At 37.3% G+C, this 18,011-nt stretch overlaps 1 protein-coding gene across 2 annotated transcripts in view; it reads right to left on the reverse strand.

The window, feature by feature from the left end:
- The window catches only part of abca4b (ATP-binding cassette, sub-family A (ABC1), member 4b), a 325,020-nt gene that overhangs the window by 62,102 nt on the left and 244,907 nt on the right, over positions 1 to 18,011 (reverse strand). For both annotated transcript variants that reach the window (XM_051933275.1, XM_051933274.1), the window contains 4 exons: positions 15,954 to 16,052; positions 8,721 to 8,910; positions 7,627 to 7,721; positions 2,641 to 2,673 (listed from right to left, as the gene is read on the reverse strand). In XM_051933275.1, the coding sequence (XP_051789235.1) occupies positions 2,641 to 2,673; positions 7,627 to 7,721; positions 8,721 to 8,910; positions 15,954 to 16,052 (417 nt within the window). The remainder of the gene's footprint in view (positions 1 to 2,640; positions 2,674 to 7,626; positions 7,722 to 8,720; positions 8,911 to 15,953; positions 16,053 to 18,011) is intronic.

Genomic DNA, 18,011 nt, shown 5'->3' on the forward strand with positions numbered 1-18,011 from the left:
CAGTGAATAACACGGATTTCATTTGAAGGCAAATTGTACACCTCAGTCTTTTTTATATTCTTGGATAGATAGATATACATATGAACATGTAAGGTTAAAAAGATCTAGCAGATCAATATAGTGCAGTTATTTTGCTTCTCACGTACAGTGGATTCACATTAATCTTGATACACAGGCTAACGAAGCTTAGCTTCTTCAAGTAGCACTTAGAATGGCTTTTATATTCTCAATATTCAAGGCAATATCAAATAAAAATACAGTGTATCCCCAAAAAGGTGCAATAATCTTGTAAAAATGAACATACATACATAGGACACCATTTGGGCCAACACACAACTAAATTGTTAATTGTTTTTTTTTTTTTTTTTTCTTTTGTTTGTTTTTAAAGGAATAGTTTGAAGAGATCAAATGGAAAAATCATCATAGGCATGTGAGTGTAGATTGAATTAAGTCCCAACTAAATCATTTTTTCTTACTTGAGATTCAAGGACTGATCCATAGCACTAGCTTCCTAATCCTGTCTGCCTCTGCTGGTCTGTGGATATTAAGTAAAAATATTACTTAAAGACAATGAATTGTGGCCAGAACTTAAAGAGCAGATTTCCAAAACTCTTAATTCATTCTAGCCATCAGAATGCTAATATAAAGACAAGATTCTTTTGCTCCTTCTGCCCAGCTGATGAGCGTCACCCACTGCCTCCTGACTCTGACTCCCGTAGGTGAGGCGGAGTGGCTCCTTTTATCTCAGACCTAGGAGTACTTCCGGTGATAGGACACAGTCCATTGGAAGCACTTCTGAGTCAGGTGGAAGTCCCATGAAGCCGGGATTTTAAACCCCTGCAGATAAGTGGTCAGTGGCACTGTGCTGATTTCAATTAAATAATTGTGTACCCACAAGAGTGCAGACTCTAATGAGCATGCTTCACTCAGAGGACAACTGGGGGTGCCTGCCTGATCGTGAAGACACATGCAAGTGAGCTCCTCAGGCAGGTGCCTCATTAATTCCTTGGGGGGCATAGTACGTTTGCATCTGTGCCCTGTGAGGAGCGTTAGTATAAGAGGAGCCTGCATGAGGCAGAGGGAAGGAAAAAAAAAAGAGACAGAGACATGAGAACAGCAGGACAAGCCAGGCAGTGTGGGGGCAAGGTAGTGCAGTCGTAGGCTCACAAGGGATCGAAGGACCAGCACTCTAGGGTTGGATCATCTCCACTGATTAATTGTTGAGGAGTGGGAACGATTGAGGTGGCACTCTACCCTAGGGACCCAAGGTACATCAGGGGTACAAGAAGGAAGATGGGAGGACAACTGACCCCAAGCGTTCTGACCAGTGCTGATTGGAGGCAGCCAAGATAGGAGTAAGGTAGTAAGGACCGCAGCTGCTTGTGCCTCCGCCAGCTGAGCAAGCAATTGGAGAGGTGCTGAGCTTGTCCGACAGAATATAAAAGCTGTTAGTGTTTATCTTGTTTTAATCTGGATTTTTAACTCTTGGACAGTCACTATTTTAAAGGATTATTTATCTGTTGAAGAGTTTTGAGCACTGTACTTTGTTTTGAACACTGTTTTTGATTGTTCTTAATAAAAGCACTGGAGCACTTTTGCACCAACTTGCTTTGTGTGTCGTGTCCTCACCTGCTGGCTCATCCCTTAGGTACGTTATCTGTGGTAGCGGGTTTAAGAGGCTCCTCAGAAGGATGCGGTAGCATGGGGCTGACCCGCACCTTCATACACCCCCAGAGAAGCCAACAGGTCAGTACTCCAAGACTCAAGTTCCCAGCACACCCTGTGAGTATCCGAATGATTACTGAAGCCCAGGGATGCCATTATCTAGTGTATTGGGGGGCAAAATATTCACTCGTATTAACACCCCTTCACCCCCACATCCTTCCATTGCACTAGCCTCCTGTTCAATCTACTAGAAGTATACTGTACATTCTAGTTGGAGCAGATATGCATCTCCTCTTATTTCTTTTCATGCTATCATATGGTCAGTCAGACATACTTAATATAGTATCATTTTTTAATTCAGCTCATTGGGCTATGGAACTTTTGTAAATGCCAGTTTAATTAATGAATAAATGCAGAATACAATTTGTCTCATTAATGAAGAATTGTCTTCAAGTGACCATTTCATATACTTTTTTACAATTGCCCAGATTTACACAAATTTAGCCTAAACAATAATATGAATTTGTCTTAACCTTTTATGTTGGATAAACAATTTTGAAAACGGTGCATTAACTCCAAAATGAACTGAGTGGGTTGCAGAATTAATGGAAGTGGCTAAATGGATGGAGAGATGGATAAAAAGACTGATGGATATAAACCATTGGGCATATTTTCCCTGTTACTATGTCTTTCAATTAACAAATTCTTAATAACTTACATATTCATATTTTCTGTTATATTGGTTACTTAATTTACTTGACATATTTAAAACTCTATAAAGTTTTCAAAAAGTGTTTACAGTCCGTGATCAGCTGACTTCATTAAACCAATAGCTGCAAAAGCAACAAAATGATTAAATACTTAAAGAAAATGTGCATCAAATGCTATACAACATTCAATAGTTGAAAACAAACATAAAACAACAGCTCTGGCACATTGTGTTACTGAATGTATTCGATTTTTAATAAAGATTACCTTTGTTCATTGACCCAATATTTGCTCTTTAATCTGCAAACAAAACAAAGATATTAGCCATGTTCAACAAAAAACTTCTTTTTTCCATATAGAAACAATAAACATTTACTTACAGGACAAGTGTCACATTGAAATTTTAAAATTTTAATTCTAAAATGTCATTCCATGGATGAGCAGAAAATTAAAATTAGAATTGTGAAAATGTTCCAGTATTCCTGCTGAATATTGACCAGGAATTGAGCAGAATGGCAAGACTGTGAACTTGAAAAAGGAAAAACCTGACTATGAAAAAAGGAAGAATGAGCACAAAGGAAGGGTAATCAAAGGTGAAAGGGCAGAGCACCACAAGGTGACAACCACACTATGCTTTCCAAGCTAACAAGGAACATCAGGGATTTATTGAAGTAAGATAAATAGTGGAAAAATTAGAAAAACCAGGTTCAGTCCAATGTGTTAGGTCTATTAGCAGAATCTCAGGTCATGGGGTACATGGACAAAGTAGGAAGATAGTGGGACATATCGGTATCATTATATTGGAAGGTCATCCAGTTTGTTTAAACTATAAGAGATTCTATCTGAAAAACCTGATAGTGAATGGCTTCTAAATTGACTGTATTCTGCCAGAGCTAACAGAGCTAAGAAGTGAGAGGAGGAGGAAGGGGGGAATAAGGATGAGGAGAGCTGTGTGGGGAGGAGTGAAAGAAACAGGGGAAAGAAACTAACTGCCCCCAGTAAATAGTAAGGAATCCTGGCCCTGAGTGGGCTGCTAGATGTGAATAGTTTTAATTTTGAGCTATGCTTGTGTCACTCTCTTTGTGACTCACATTATTATGACGGTTACTATTCAGCATTTAACAGTGAATAGCATCAATATATCACCTTTCATGTTGGGTTTGTGGAGTTTGGTGAAGCCACAAACTGGGGAACAATTTTTAATGTTGGAGGATTGCATTTAGAGATATCTAAATGATAAACTTTTTTCAGTTGAGCATAGTTGAATTAATGAACAGATGTTGTTGGTTTCCATTTATGTTATTCAGATTATACTTGTTTTCTGCAAATGTAAACAGATCTGTGTCGTTCTGAGTACTAATTCTGCATTTAGTAAGTTTTAAAATTTACACTTGCATTTCACATTTCTACAGTGCCTATACTCAGTGAAAATAATAAACCGAATTGAACTGAATCTAAATGAGATCTCGACTCAGATCATCTGATGCAAAAATTTATCCCTGAGAGTGGTATGGCGATTGCACTAAGCCATCTAAGAATTTAAGTAAATTTGAAACCAGAGCTAAAGTGAACAAGCCAAGCATTTTCAATTCTCATAGGTCTCATACTGTAGGTCTTATTTACCAGACCTAAACTTTAACACAATGCTTATATCACACAAATCCCACTTTACTTTGACAGATCATGTCTGCTGTCAACTTGCAGCTAAGTGCTTCAAAACCTCAGGAGTACAGATGCCAGCTGCACTCTCAATGCACGGCCTGTTTCTTTGCTAAGCATGCTGCCGCTGGTCTCACTCAGCTAACAGCTAAGCTAATTCTGTTCCCATGTCTGGTTCTTGTGCAAAAACACCAGCAGCCTCACTGCCACCAAAAATATATTTGATTCAATTACATTAAATTAGATTTGTCTTAGACGGCCCTGCAAACTTGTCATACAGCACGAAGTATCCCAAAAATGGTTGATTACAAAATTTCTTTTATCAGGACTTATTTACATGAACTCACACTTATTTGGAAATGTCTGTCTTTAGATCATTGTGTTATTATGTTAAGACATTAAAGTTAATGCTGCTGCCTTATAGCTCCAGGGGCCTGAACTGAATTTGTGACCTGGTCACTCTTCAGCTGGCATTTGCAAGTTCTCTTAGTGTGCCTGTGAGTTTACATCAGGCACGCCACACCACGTACCTTAAAAGCTGCTCTTTATTTTAACTTTCATCTCAAAGATGGTATGGTGTGAATGAATGTGGGTGTACGCTTCATGATGGACTGGCGTCTCTTTCAGGTTTGGCCCCTGTCTTGTGCCCAACGCTGCCAGGGTAGTCTCTGACTTTATCCATATCAGACAAAGTGGATGGATATTATTTAAGTAGCTTTAAGTAGCACATTTTTAGTTTACTTGTGTTAGTCATTTTTATATGCGTGTTTTTAGGAACCCTTGGGTTTTGACATATGAAGATTCTAATTCAGATGTTTATTTGTTTGGAATTTAAGTTACAAAGCAGAAAAATGTTACCATTTTATGTTCTTGATTCCTTTCCTTACAAATCTCTCTGATCTTCTAGGCTAAATCTCATTTTTTGTAGGTCATACTTTGCCTGTTCGCCCTTGATTTCATTAGGTAAGCCACTCCTAAATAAATTAACTAAACTGGCATCTCCTTTGCCAGAATCTGAAACAAATGTCTTGAAAATAACAATAAAATATCCAATAGGTTTGTTTAAGATTTACCATATATATTAATGGATAAGTTCTCCCACGGATAAATAGGGACTTGATTTTACCGTATAATTTCTAGTATTTTACAATGTCGGTCGTATAAGTCGAATGTGGAAAACTCACACTATTGGTCCAAGAGATGATGATATGCTAACGCCCACCTGAGAGAGTAACCACGGAGCACACGGCCTCTTTTTTTTACGTGGGTGCAGCAATGCGCTTTATCAGCGTGTGCTCCTAACCTCTCCCTCTCTATTGTGCCTACGTGACCACACGGTAATACCCAAACTATTCTGAAGAAACATTTGCACTGATTTGTGTTTTTTGTATCTCACACCCTAATACACCTTTATCGTAAGAGCATCCCTTATCTACGATGGAGCATTCGATCAGAAGAAAATATGAAGCTGGTTTTAAATTAAACGTCATTGAAGTGGCGAAAGAAATTGGTAACTGCGCTGCTGCAACAAAATTTGATGCATCTGAGAAACTGGTGCGATATTGGAGGAGGTAAGAAGATGAAAAAAAAAAATATTTAAGTGTTGCATTTTTGAACTGGCGCATAAGTCGGGGTCTGATTTTATGATCGATTTTTCACTTGTACGTGAGTAATCATTTATTACGTGCAGTACAAATTCTGTCTAGTTTTTCAAAAAAGCATGCAAATACCTTCAGAAAAATATCTAAAATGAATGTACTGGGGTGTTTGTTTGCATAACGAGCAGTGGCCCATTCAAGTGGCTTGTCTGTTAGAAGGGACACAACAAGGCCATTTTAGCACAATCAGATGAGTAAGCATGGGGTTACAGATCAAAAAATCACCTCATACTTATTTATAAAATCTCTGAATTTTTTGAGTCCCCAGAAAATCACTCCGGGTGCAGAATTTGAGGTTTAGGAATACAAGTGTTAACATATTGATTATAAGCTTGTCATGTTCACTTATAGGTTGCTACTTCATTTATTAAAATGTAGTACTATTGTAGCAGACTTATTATGTTGTTCCTTAATAGCTTCATACTCCTCGAGTAAGCTCTGTAATAAAATGTATCATCTCAGAGTCACTTATGATACCTCAGTATGTTGAGGACATTCTGGAGTGCCTGAGAATTATTGTGAGCATCAGTACTTTTATTACTATTTGGTTTGTTATTATTTTCTCTCTTCTTGTCTTTTTAACTCTTATGCCTCACACTGAGTCAACTGCACCTTCAATTTCATTGTTCCTTTGTAAAAGTGACAATGACAATAAAGATCTATCTATCTATGATACATGATACTTGAGACATAATCTGGGAAAACAATGAGTCCAAACCATGAGATATAACAAAAAAGGCAACTAGGAACCAAAGGACAAAGGAATTACTCAAAACTCAGAATGAAGTCAAAACAAAAATAAACAATTGTACTGCTTGGTGCCTAACTGAAAGACAAGCTGCTTAATGCTAAGAGATATTTTCAAAGCTGTTTTATCCACTAAGGTAGGGGTGTCAAACTCCGGGCCTGGAGGGCCGCAGTGGCTGCAGGTTTTCATTCTAACGCTTTTCCTAATCAGTGACCAGTTTTCACTGTTAATTAACTTCTTTTCCTTTCATTTTAATAGCCTTGTTTTTAAGGATTCAGTCCTCTGAATTTATTCATTTCTTCATTAAATGACAGCCAAATGGAAATGAGATGTTAAACGAGCCAACAGATGACCAGCTAAATTGGGTTTTCAAACTCCAACCTATTTCTTAATAAGAAGCCGATTCTTGCTGTTTATTAAACCCGTCACTTAATTCCATGGCTTGTTGCCGCTCTCATTCTGGCACTGCAGACATTTTCAAAGCTGTTGATTTTTCAAAATGTTTTGGTGACCTGAGAGATCGACCTTATCGAGATCTTCACCTTTCTTTATTTTCAAATATTGCGTGATGGGCATAGGTGAGCTGGTCATGTGGCAGCTTGTTTTGTGTCTCATTATTGTTTGCCCGGCAATTAAGGAAAAAGAGACAACTAAGAGGCCCAAGTCAAGTTAATTAAAACTAAGGCAAATGAAGTTAATTAGCAGCAAAAACTGGTCACTAATGAAGAAGATGGCGAGAATGAAAACCGGCAGTCACTGCAGCCCTACAGGACTGGAGTTCGACACCCGTGCACTAAGGGATAACGCATCATATGATCACTGCCATATTTATATTGTCACTTCTGTGACACCATCAGCATGACATACAAGACATCACATAAATAAACCAAAATAACATTTTAACATTTTTCAACTTTGTCACTTTAATTCCAAGTGCAAAAAATATTAGGATTAGAATCTTTACATGTCAAAACCCTACAATACACAAAAAAATACATCGATAAACACATCTGATGATACACCACTGGTCTGTGGTAGCCTGGTCAATGAACCCATGGATAATTTGTTGGACTCTATAATCTAAATAATAATAAGTTATACAAATTTTAACTTATAGTAATGCAGTATTTACGTTAATCTTAAAAATAGTTATTTTCTTCATTTTATTGTTAGGAGAATAAAGAATACCTGGTCTTGATCAATGTTGGATATGTTTTCACAAGGTAGTCAGAAATATTTCTGTCTGTCAGATTAAGTACAACATCAGTGGTAGGCTGCATTCTCTGGAAAACAAGTAGATTAACCAAGAATATACCTGATCAATATGATGTACAGTACTTCTTAATAGGTATTACTGCATGACAGTAAGCATTAGCTGCAGAAGAAATTAGTATATTTGAATAAATAGAACTTTAACAGAAGCAGCAAAACCAATGGAAGAAAATGGTACATGGTGATACCAACCTGGTTATAAAACACCTAGAAGGTGAGTGGTAGAGATAAAACAAATACATAAAAGCCTCACAAAATTAAAGTGCTTCTTTTTTTAGGGCAGAGTGTCATCTCTGAGGCTAGGGATCTGTGCTGGTAATCGAAAAGTTGCTGGTTTGAATCCTGTAATTGCCAGAAGTGACTCTACTCCATTGGGCCCTTGAGCAAGGTCTTTAACCTGCAATTGCTTCATCCTAGCTATGACGTTAATTAACATCCAGCCCTGCAAGCAGGTCCTCCAACTTACTGGCAAAACTTGGGGGCTTGGTGGCCGCATTGGGACTGCGGCCACCAAAAAAACCTCACATTGTTCCAGTGTGGTGCTGAGGTGTCACCCACTGCACTCCGGTCCCAAACCAAGTGGTTAGTCATGTGGCGGGTGCGGCAACTCGCTATCAGTGCATGCTTTCAACCTCTATCTCTCTTTCTTCATGTAAACACAGAATCAAAACCAAAGCCTGGACCAGAAGTTGTACTGCATATTCTGTCAGATACAATCTGCTTGTTTTTATAGTTCATAATGAAAGCTTTTAAAACTGGATGTTTCAAACATCTTAGGCAGCAAAATTAAGAACATAAAAAAGATGACACACTGTTCAGTTATAAAAATCAGATGCTAGGTCACGGCCACCACAAAGTAATATAGATTAACATAATTATTCAACCACATAACAACAAGATGACATAACATGTCATATTACACCAATGTGAAACATCGAGAATCACAAAATGACAGCATCTATGTCACAAAAAATATCACGACAGATCCATCTTGTGTCATTAAAATGTACCTGGGGTGGTGGCACTCCCCCAGCTCCTGGAGTGCATTCTGGGAGCATTTTTAATTTCTTCATTGTGCTGCATTGGCAAGAAGGTGAGGGATTAGCTGAAGTCCAGTTTTGACTCTGAAGGATGCTGATAACAGATGGAGGAAGATTTGGACTTTCCCAGTTACTCGCAATGCTGTTGCAGGTATAGTTTCTAAAGAAGGAGAAGTAAATTTACACTTAAATACCAGGTAATACCCCTTGACTGTTCAAGCAACTACACAATAAACAACAAATAAGGTGTCATAATAAATGTTCATATTAGGTTTCCAAAATCACAAATGAACAAAATAGTGTATGGGAAGGCTTGACAAAGTTGTTTTATTATTATTATATACAGTATAATACGCTACTGTGGCTGTCCATTTGTCTGTCCAGGATTTTAAATCACCTGTAGCTCGCAAACCATTTGATTTATTGACCTGAAAATTGGTACACATATACTACATCCACTTTCGGGGTGATGATTGACCTCCAAGGTTACTCCTCTTTTTATCTGTATTTTATTTTATTGTAGAATCAACTGTCGGCAACGGCCGGTAGGACAGCCATGCGGCACATGAGTATGGGCGCAGTTCTCATCCCTACCACCTTCGCCAACACTTAACCTCTTCATATCTTAAGTCATTCTTGAGGCAGATTGAAGACTTAAGTGCCAGCTTAAGTGAAAAATTAAAGAAAACGTACTAAGTAATTACAACACAAACACTGACTTAATCAGTTTTAACGCAAAAAGATGCCGATGAAAGAAGAGAAGAAGCGGGCCGCTAGGGTGGAGAAAAGAAGAGCTGCTTACAAAGCAGCAAGCGCATCAACCTCTGAGCAAACAAATGCTAAACATACAGAGAAAGAGGATGAAAACTATGAATGCTCAAGTTAAGTGTATTCACTGCACGTTATCGTACAGTGCACCATTACTGGTAATACATCAATTATATCAGTGTATGCCTAAACACATAGGATACCATTTGCACGATGCCCTAAGTTAAGCATTTCTGGACAGTTTTATTTGTTTTGTATAATGCAGTTCATTTTGAATGACTAAACGTTATCATTATTTTTATAATTGGTTCTCTTTTCTTTATATTAACCCATTTCTTCCAGTGACAAGTATGCAGGGGGCAAGAGACAGAATCTAAACAGTAATTTTTACTATAACACCTAGAAAGAAAAACACTATATTGTTTATTTTCTTTTGTTTTTGTTACTAAAATGTCTTAATACATTAAGTATATAAAATAGTTTTAGATTGTACTTCAGGGTTTTAGATCATACTGTAATAATTTGTTGTTGAAAGTCTAATGCACAATACATAATGGTCATATATGGTACCAGATGATTAGTTCTGGTGGCTTCTTCAATGTCAGATCCAAAACTGTCATTTTTTTGAAGGACAAAAATCTTTGATTTGATGTGCTATGATGCTGAACTCTTGCTGTTAATGTCCATATACAGTAACTAAATGAAAATTCTTTCATTTGCTCCTTCATCTTGTTAAAATGTGTTGTCCTTGATAATCTGAAATAATCAACAATCTTGGACATATATTTTTCATTTTTTCCATAATAGATGTAAAGTAACGCACAAATTTCCAATAAAAGTAAAAACAGAGAAATAAAATTGGGAACTAATTTGTGTCCAGAATTAAAATGCAGTAAACTCTGTTCTGTAAAGTTCCCCTTCTCCCCTTTCGAGCCACTGCCCACCAAAACGTCTATGGATGTCACAGAATTAGGAAATGATCCCAAGGTGTTACGATGGCCATTGATACACTAGAGAAATGAGAAGTTATCCTTTCTAAGCATTAGCACCACCACGAGGCATTGAAATCTTCAGTGTCAATTAGTGTCTCCAGTCGAAAAACACTTGAGGTGCACAGCGTTACAACCACACTTGAGGCGCAGGAGAGTGCCAGTATATTTCGATTGTGCTCTACTGAGAGGCTACGTTGGAATAAGCGGGCTTGAGACTGTTATGTGTTATACAGTGGATTAAGAAAATAAGCAGACCCCGTCACTTTTTTCACATTTTGTTCAGCCTTGTGCTAAAGTAATTTAAATTATTTTTTTTCTCTACATCAAGCAACACTCAATAAATACCCCAGAATGAAAAAGTGAAAACGGGATTTTAGAAATTTAGCACATTTATTAAAATTAAAAACCTATTATCCTTTGTATCACAACCCTGCATGAAGTGAGTGGACACCTCAGTGCCTGGAATGGAAAAAAGACACAATTAGCATATTTCTATGCGCTTCAATAACCTGATTATTAACAGAAACTGGACTTCCGAAATGCCACCCTTACTCCGATTATAGACATTGTGTTATTGGTCTCTGACAAACGTGATAAACAGATGTAGATTTCTCCACAAATAACCTTACAATGTGGCCACGTGAAGTCCTAACCAGGTTGCTGTTCAGGATTTGGTAATCTACGCATGTCTGTTGCCTGCACATGTATTTACTCCACACACACTTTCTGCTGTCACGGGTAGAAAAGAAATACATTTCCAGAGGTAAATTCCTGGCTAATTTCCTGGCTCAAATAGTTGGTTTTAATATTTCAGAATTCACTAAGTTTCTGTCGATGACCTGAATGTACAGTGCTAAGTGTAGCAACACAATCTCAGGAGCAGTAAAGTAGCATGTTAAAAGTATCGTGTGTTAAGAAGTCTGATTACTTTTTAAAGTAACGAGTACCCTAAAACAATACTTATCTCACTGAAGTAAAATACCGTTATTGTTATTGCAGCAACACTGGGTGTTAGGAAAGAAACACATGGAAAACGTCTTTTGCAGGGCTCAATCACACAGCCAAGCAGAAAAGAGCCAGCAATCCGGTAACATAAACCTATAAATAAAGCATCAGATTGACTAAATGTATCTATAACACACAAGAAAAAGATCACAAGAGTCATGCTTATTTTCCGATTCATAGTGGAAGAGGATGACAGTTTAAACAGCTTAGTTATTGGGACAGCTCATCTCTTACTGGGACAGCTTAGCTATTAGCTACACAAAGGGGCTTGATAGACTGAGTGGTCACCACTCATTTATCAAATTTCTTCTGTTCTAACTTTTTTTTGTGCAGTTTAATGACATTGGTGTGTTTTGCCAAAGGAGAACTCCAGAAAATTGCTTGCTTATGTAAAGGTGGATTATTAAGAAACCAGGTTTCTGCCTTAATCAGGTTATTCCCGTAATTCATGTATGTGTGTGCATGTAAATACACTGAGTGACTCAAGATCAGTGTGCATGCACCACACTGTTTAGTGACTGGGCTTGAAAATTAATGTACACTCTTAAAAACACTGGTTCTTTAATGACACTTGAACTGGGCTGTGTGGTTCTTCATATACTGTAACAATTGCATGACAAAGAACCGTTAAATTTTGTGAAGGGTTCCTTCCATATGAAAATAGCTTTTTGAGCTTGAGATAGGTTTCTAGCATGAAGACAAAACAGAAATCTTTAACGAATAGTAGGCTACATAGCAGAGTTTATAATTCCTGTTTGCATTTAATTTCTCTCAGGATTTTCTGAAAATATAAATATAATTCATACATGCTTTCTGGAGTTTTTATGACCCTTTTTTCAGTCTTTGTTTTGAAGTTTAGAATTTTCCTGACCTCTTGCTGAAATCGGTACAAGCAGGATGCAAACAGTTTAAGAAAACCTGAACTTAGAATGTGTTATTGTAGTTAGCAAGGGTCTTTAAAATCAGGAACCCATTAGTGTTTCACAAATCTGTTCTCATCTATATTCTTGGCCTGTTATGGAAATAAAGAAAGAAAGCTTCTTTCTGGAACCTTTATGTGGACGGTTCATTTGGTAATCAAAAATGGTTCTACCTATGCATAGCTCTGACGAATCACTTTGACACCTCTATTTTGGAAAGTGTAGGCACCAGCATTAAGAACTGTGCCATCATTCCATTTGGAACAAAATCAGAATTCACTTCACTTTCTGTCTACTTTTCTTGTTGTGTGTCTTTGTGATCCCCTAATCATATCCTGAGTCTTCCCCAGTTGGACATGTCTGGTACACCCTGAAGAGAGGTGAACAGAATACCATCCTATCTACCACCTGTCAATCCACCAAACAGTGGTTCTACTCTGAAGTACTCTCATATCGTTAAACTCCACACTGTTCCACAGACAGTAAGCCCAGAAACTCTGAGAAGGACCCTCACTTCCATCACTTGTGCCATCACTCTCATTTTTTCACCTATAAGTGTGAATGAGTTAGAGACTGACTGGTACAAATCAAAAGGTCCACCAGAGATGGACAGATCTTCATATTCTAGATTTTCATAATGGAAAAGAGAAAATTGAATTTCCAAGGAACACTTGCTAAAATTACCACATATTTTGTTTCTTATTTCATTTTTTTACTAAATTGACTTGGTCTGTATATATATTAAAAATGAATTAATAAAATCTATAGTGCAGTCAACTGATTAACTGATTGTTTTGATAAAGTAGTTTTACAGAAAGGTGAGCAATCGTCAGTTGAAAAAGCTACAGCAAAAGCATCTGAACCATGCAAATGATCCATTACATCCATCTTGTGGTGAAAATAAGACGCTGCAAGTGAACAAAGAAAAAAGCATCAGCTCAAAATGAGCAAATTAAGGAGTTACAGAGCAGGAAATAAATGACATAAGATCTTGAGCAACTTTGTTGTTTACTTCTGTTTTATATATAATAACATTCACTTGATTTATGATTTTAATTTAAAAACAAGATAATATGCTAAAGATTATTAATATTTAGAAGAAGAAGAAGGTGCACTAAAAGCTTAATTTATCTTTAAAAAGCCTATTGATATATATAGTGGATTCAGAAAGTATTTGAAAACTTTTACTTTCTGTGCACTTTATTGTGTTGTAGATTTAATTTGAAATGAATACATCTGACATTTGTGACCATCAAAATGCCCTTGATATCCCATAATGACAAAGTGTGAACATGTTTACAGAAAGGTTTGCAAATTGATTAAAAATGAAACACTGAAATCTCTCATTCACATGAGTATTCAGTTCCCTTGCTGGGGCACTCCAAGTTTGTGGTCAACTGCACCCTATTTGCTTTAATTAGGGTATGCTTCAAAAATGGAAAATTTATCCATTTAAAGTTAAATCTGCAACATGTTATGTGCATGCATTTGGGAGGCAGCTTAAGGGCTCTGATGATTGTAGTTATCCACCAAACCAGGGGGTTGTCACTGTGTTTTAATGCCTTCTCTCTTCCTTCCTCTGCAGAACAGAACATGGGCGGCCATTCCGCCAATGACATCACTTCCATTGCCCACCCTCTTGGACCCGCCCCTTCCTGCCTGGGACCCATGTGACTGGAAGTTTGGCTATATTTTGTCAGTTCTCTGTTGGATTTGCGTCTGAAAAGACATCTCTATCATTTTGGTAAAAAGTTTAACCAGTTCTTTAATTTCACATTTATACTGGGTTACGGATGTGCCCCCAGACCTTTTTCTTTATCGGTTTTATTCAATAACAAACGCAAAAAAGTGTGCAGAAAGTGAAGGGTTCTGAATACTTTTTGAATCCAGTTTATGTACATTTGTATATTTCTACGTGCATTAATGTATGTCAAGTATTTGCATGTTTTGTTGAATTTTATTTGTACTTTTGTAAATTATACTAAAACTGTAATTGTTTGTAGTGTTTTGGGTTATGAACTGAATGGGTTTCTTAAAAAACAGACCCTGAACCCAAAATAACACCTAAGACATCAATTTGGTACAAAAAAAATCACTGAGCATAACAAAAGGAGTAATTCAAGCTGAAAAATCATAAGAAAATATTAAATATTTAGTGTAACATGCAGGCCCACGGTCCTAAAATAAAACGCAAATAAAATCGAACGTAAAAATAAGTAGCTGTTGACACCTCTTTTCTAAGTAGGTATGTAGTGGTTTTCAGAGAACCCTCAAAGTAAGGCTGTGAAACAATGCTTTTGTATGGTTGGAAGTTTCTTGAACGTTGCTGTACATTTCTGATTCTGGGGTGTTCTTGCATTCTGTATGCTGGAGTTTGTCTGCTACTCAGTTGGACTCTTTTCAGGTTTTCATCTTGCTTGTCAATGTAGTTCAGAATCTTGTGTTATTATTGGAGGAGGTAAACAGTAAACAGTAACCTCTCCACATGACTGTCAGCATGCATTTCTCTGTCTTTGTCGTTCTTGCATTTTGTATCCCACACTTGATATTCAACAGATGGTGCTGCTCTTCTTCTTCTTCTTCTTCCTATTGTGGTGTTCTTCATCACATCATTGGCCTTAATAAACCTATAATTACTTTGCAGTAATAAACTCATGAGCATAGGTCATTTTGCTGAAGTTTCCACTCGATTTTCCAGATCATAAGCTTTCAAACAAGACTGAAATCAAAGTTCTAGCCCCAGTAGCGACAGACTACCCTTAGAATTAAATAAATATATATTGTAAGGTTTCTAAACTCTTTTGGGGCTCCCCCCAATGGGACAACATACCAAAGAGCATCCCAAAGTGCGATCACCACATCTGTGGAAGATAGCCAGGGCAACTGCAGGCTCCCAGCACTGTAGCAGCTTGCCGCGAAAACAAATCCGAAAAGATCGCGGTCACGCTATGAGCACCTGCCGTCAATGGGTGATCCACTGATCAATATAACTGCAGGGAACAATATTACTTGGCCATTAACCTGGCCACAACCCTGCCTGACTGCTGTGTTGGTGTATAGGAGAGTGGTAGATCTCGCTACAATAAATAACCCTGCTGTTCCTGTTTCAAGTTGATTAAAGCTGGCATTGCTAAAGTACTGAGACTCAACCTCGTGTTTTGGGGTGCAAGACAGGGACTCACACGTCACAATATGGAGAGAGAGAGATAAACCTGTGCATGGCTAACAGTTTTCCTCTCTAATATCCACCAAAATTCAATCACAAACACTCACTACTTCACCTTGCATACATTTTTCTCTTAAAGCTTTTATCTCTCTTCCTCCTGATAGGTAAACCCTTATAAACAAAAGTGGATAAGAAATAACAACAAGTGGATTTGAAAAATGAATAAATGAACATAAAAATATCTTTCAAAGAGTAGCCTAAGAGTAATCTAATGGCACTCTCAAATGGCCCTCCATGTCCCCTCTTTGTGCCACTGCTTTCAGTTTTACAGCTTTTGTTCCACAATACTTACTCTATTGGCTCATCACTCATACAGCGAGTTCCAAATCCTGGCCTGTTTAACAGCATATCAGAAAATTGCTCCATTGCTTCACTTCCCGGCTGCTCATTGCTGTGAAATAAGTTAAATGTGCAGATTTTATGCATCAGAAGTCAACTAAGATACAATGGGGTGACTACAATTAAAAGTGCCATACCAAATACTAAAATTATACAGGTAAAAGTTTTAAAACAAACTATTGTAATTAGCAATGAGATGGAATCATAAAATAATATTTTTGATTAAATTACTTTAACAATGATATGTAAAAGGGTAAATTGTATTAAAGCAACATAATATTAACTGTATAACAAGTAGAATGCCATATTTCTGGAAGTTAAACATAGTGGACACACCTTTATTAAAATTTTTCTGTTTAGGCTTTTGTACTTAATTTTGTAAAGTTACAATGAAAATAAAAAGAAAATCAATATTAAATAGCATAGAATAGAATAGTCAATTCATATAAAGTAGCAAAATGAACAGGGAACTAACTGACATATGGTGGAAACACACAAGCAAATGTTCCAGGCAGATTAATGAGAGGAGGCCTGAAGTGAACAGGATGACAAAGGGCATTTAGGAGACCTGACAAAGGAACATGGCCAACTGTCAAATCTAAATGGCTTCTGTAATCCAAGACAGATTATTGTCTTAGCTATGGACAATGAGATAATCATAACAGACAATATGTGGAAGTAAAGTGCATCATCAATCACATATTAAAGACCACAGTGACTGCTCAGCTTTTCTTTTTAGTGTACTAAACTTCCATTTTCACACCTTACTGCACACCTAATCTTTATAAAACTCATACCATATAAGTATATCTCTTATTTGCTTTATACTGTATTTCCCCAGTCTACTTTAAGGAGGATTTTATTTATTTATTTATTTATTTTCATCATGCCCTCAGTAATTTAAATCTGAGGTGTCAAAAGCTCAGCTGTGGGAGACTCTCAGTAGAACTGGGTACAAGACAGGAAACAACCCTGTATGGACCCACACACACACTCATTCTCATATTAGCTGTAATTAAAGGGTTTGGAATGGGGGTGAATCCAAAATATTTAGACACTAGGGGGCTCTGCCCCCTGCTCGCTTCGCTCACCAACCCCTGGTGTTGGGAAATGACAAAGAGTGAGATGTATGAATGAGATATAGCACAGTGTGAAGGTGTGGATGATGCATATAGAAAGCAAACAATAAAGTGTTTGGCACAGTGTAAAGGTTTATTGGAAAATTTCTTTGTACACAACATTAGTAGTAAAGATGGTGTCTTGTCCTGGAATGAGTTTTCTTTGGCATGAAGCACTTATAACCTTAACTTTAACGTCAGATGAACTGATTTGTTGATGGTCATGGCAAATGCAGGTTTAATGGGGAATTGTCGCCGTTTAAGTGTAAAAGGTAATTCCAGGTCAGAACTTGTAAGGTCAATTCTAGGAATCAGAACAGTATTGTTAGCATGTGATTCTGTAAGAACTGTCGCTTGAATAACATTGTGTGTCATGGTGTTGACGATTAAACGTGTGCCATTGCATAAACCCTGTTTAGTGTTAAGGTTTCTTAATAGCATGATTATTGTTCCGTTTTTAAGGCTAAGATTGTGTTGTGGTAATCCGGCTGGGTTAATAGTGTTTAAATATTGTAAGGGGAAATTAAGATGGTCATTGTCGTCATCAGAGTCAACTTTGTCAGAGCTTAGAAAGAGTTGTGCCTCTCCAGGAAGTACCTTCCGCTGTTGCTTTTGTATTGGCCTCCTTTTCAACCTCATGTAGCATTTTTATAGACTTAGCTAATGGGTGATTGTTTATGATATGAGTGACGTCTCTCATTATAAGCTCCGTGCATGGTTTGTTTTCAGGAAGGTTCATTCGTTGATAGATTGCGTCATCTGGATCTAAGATGTAGATTTGTGGATATTTGCGTTCTTGATTTGTTTGAGGGTGCACTGTTCCAATGCGATGTAATATTTGTCCACATACGCGAAAGCAGTATGGGCCATTGCCTTTTGGTGGCCTGATATTT

This window comes from Erpetoichthys calabaricus, chromosome 10, assembly GCF_900747795.2.
Source record: "Erpetoichthys calabaricus chromosome 10, fErpCal1.3, whole genome shotgun sequence".
Lineage (NCBI taxonomy): Eukaryota > Metazoa > Chordata > Cladistia > Polypteriformes > Polypteridae > Erpetoichthys > Erpetoichthys calabaricus.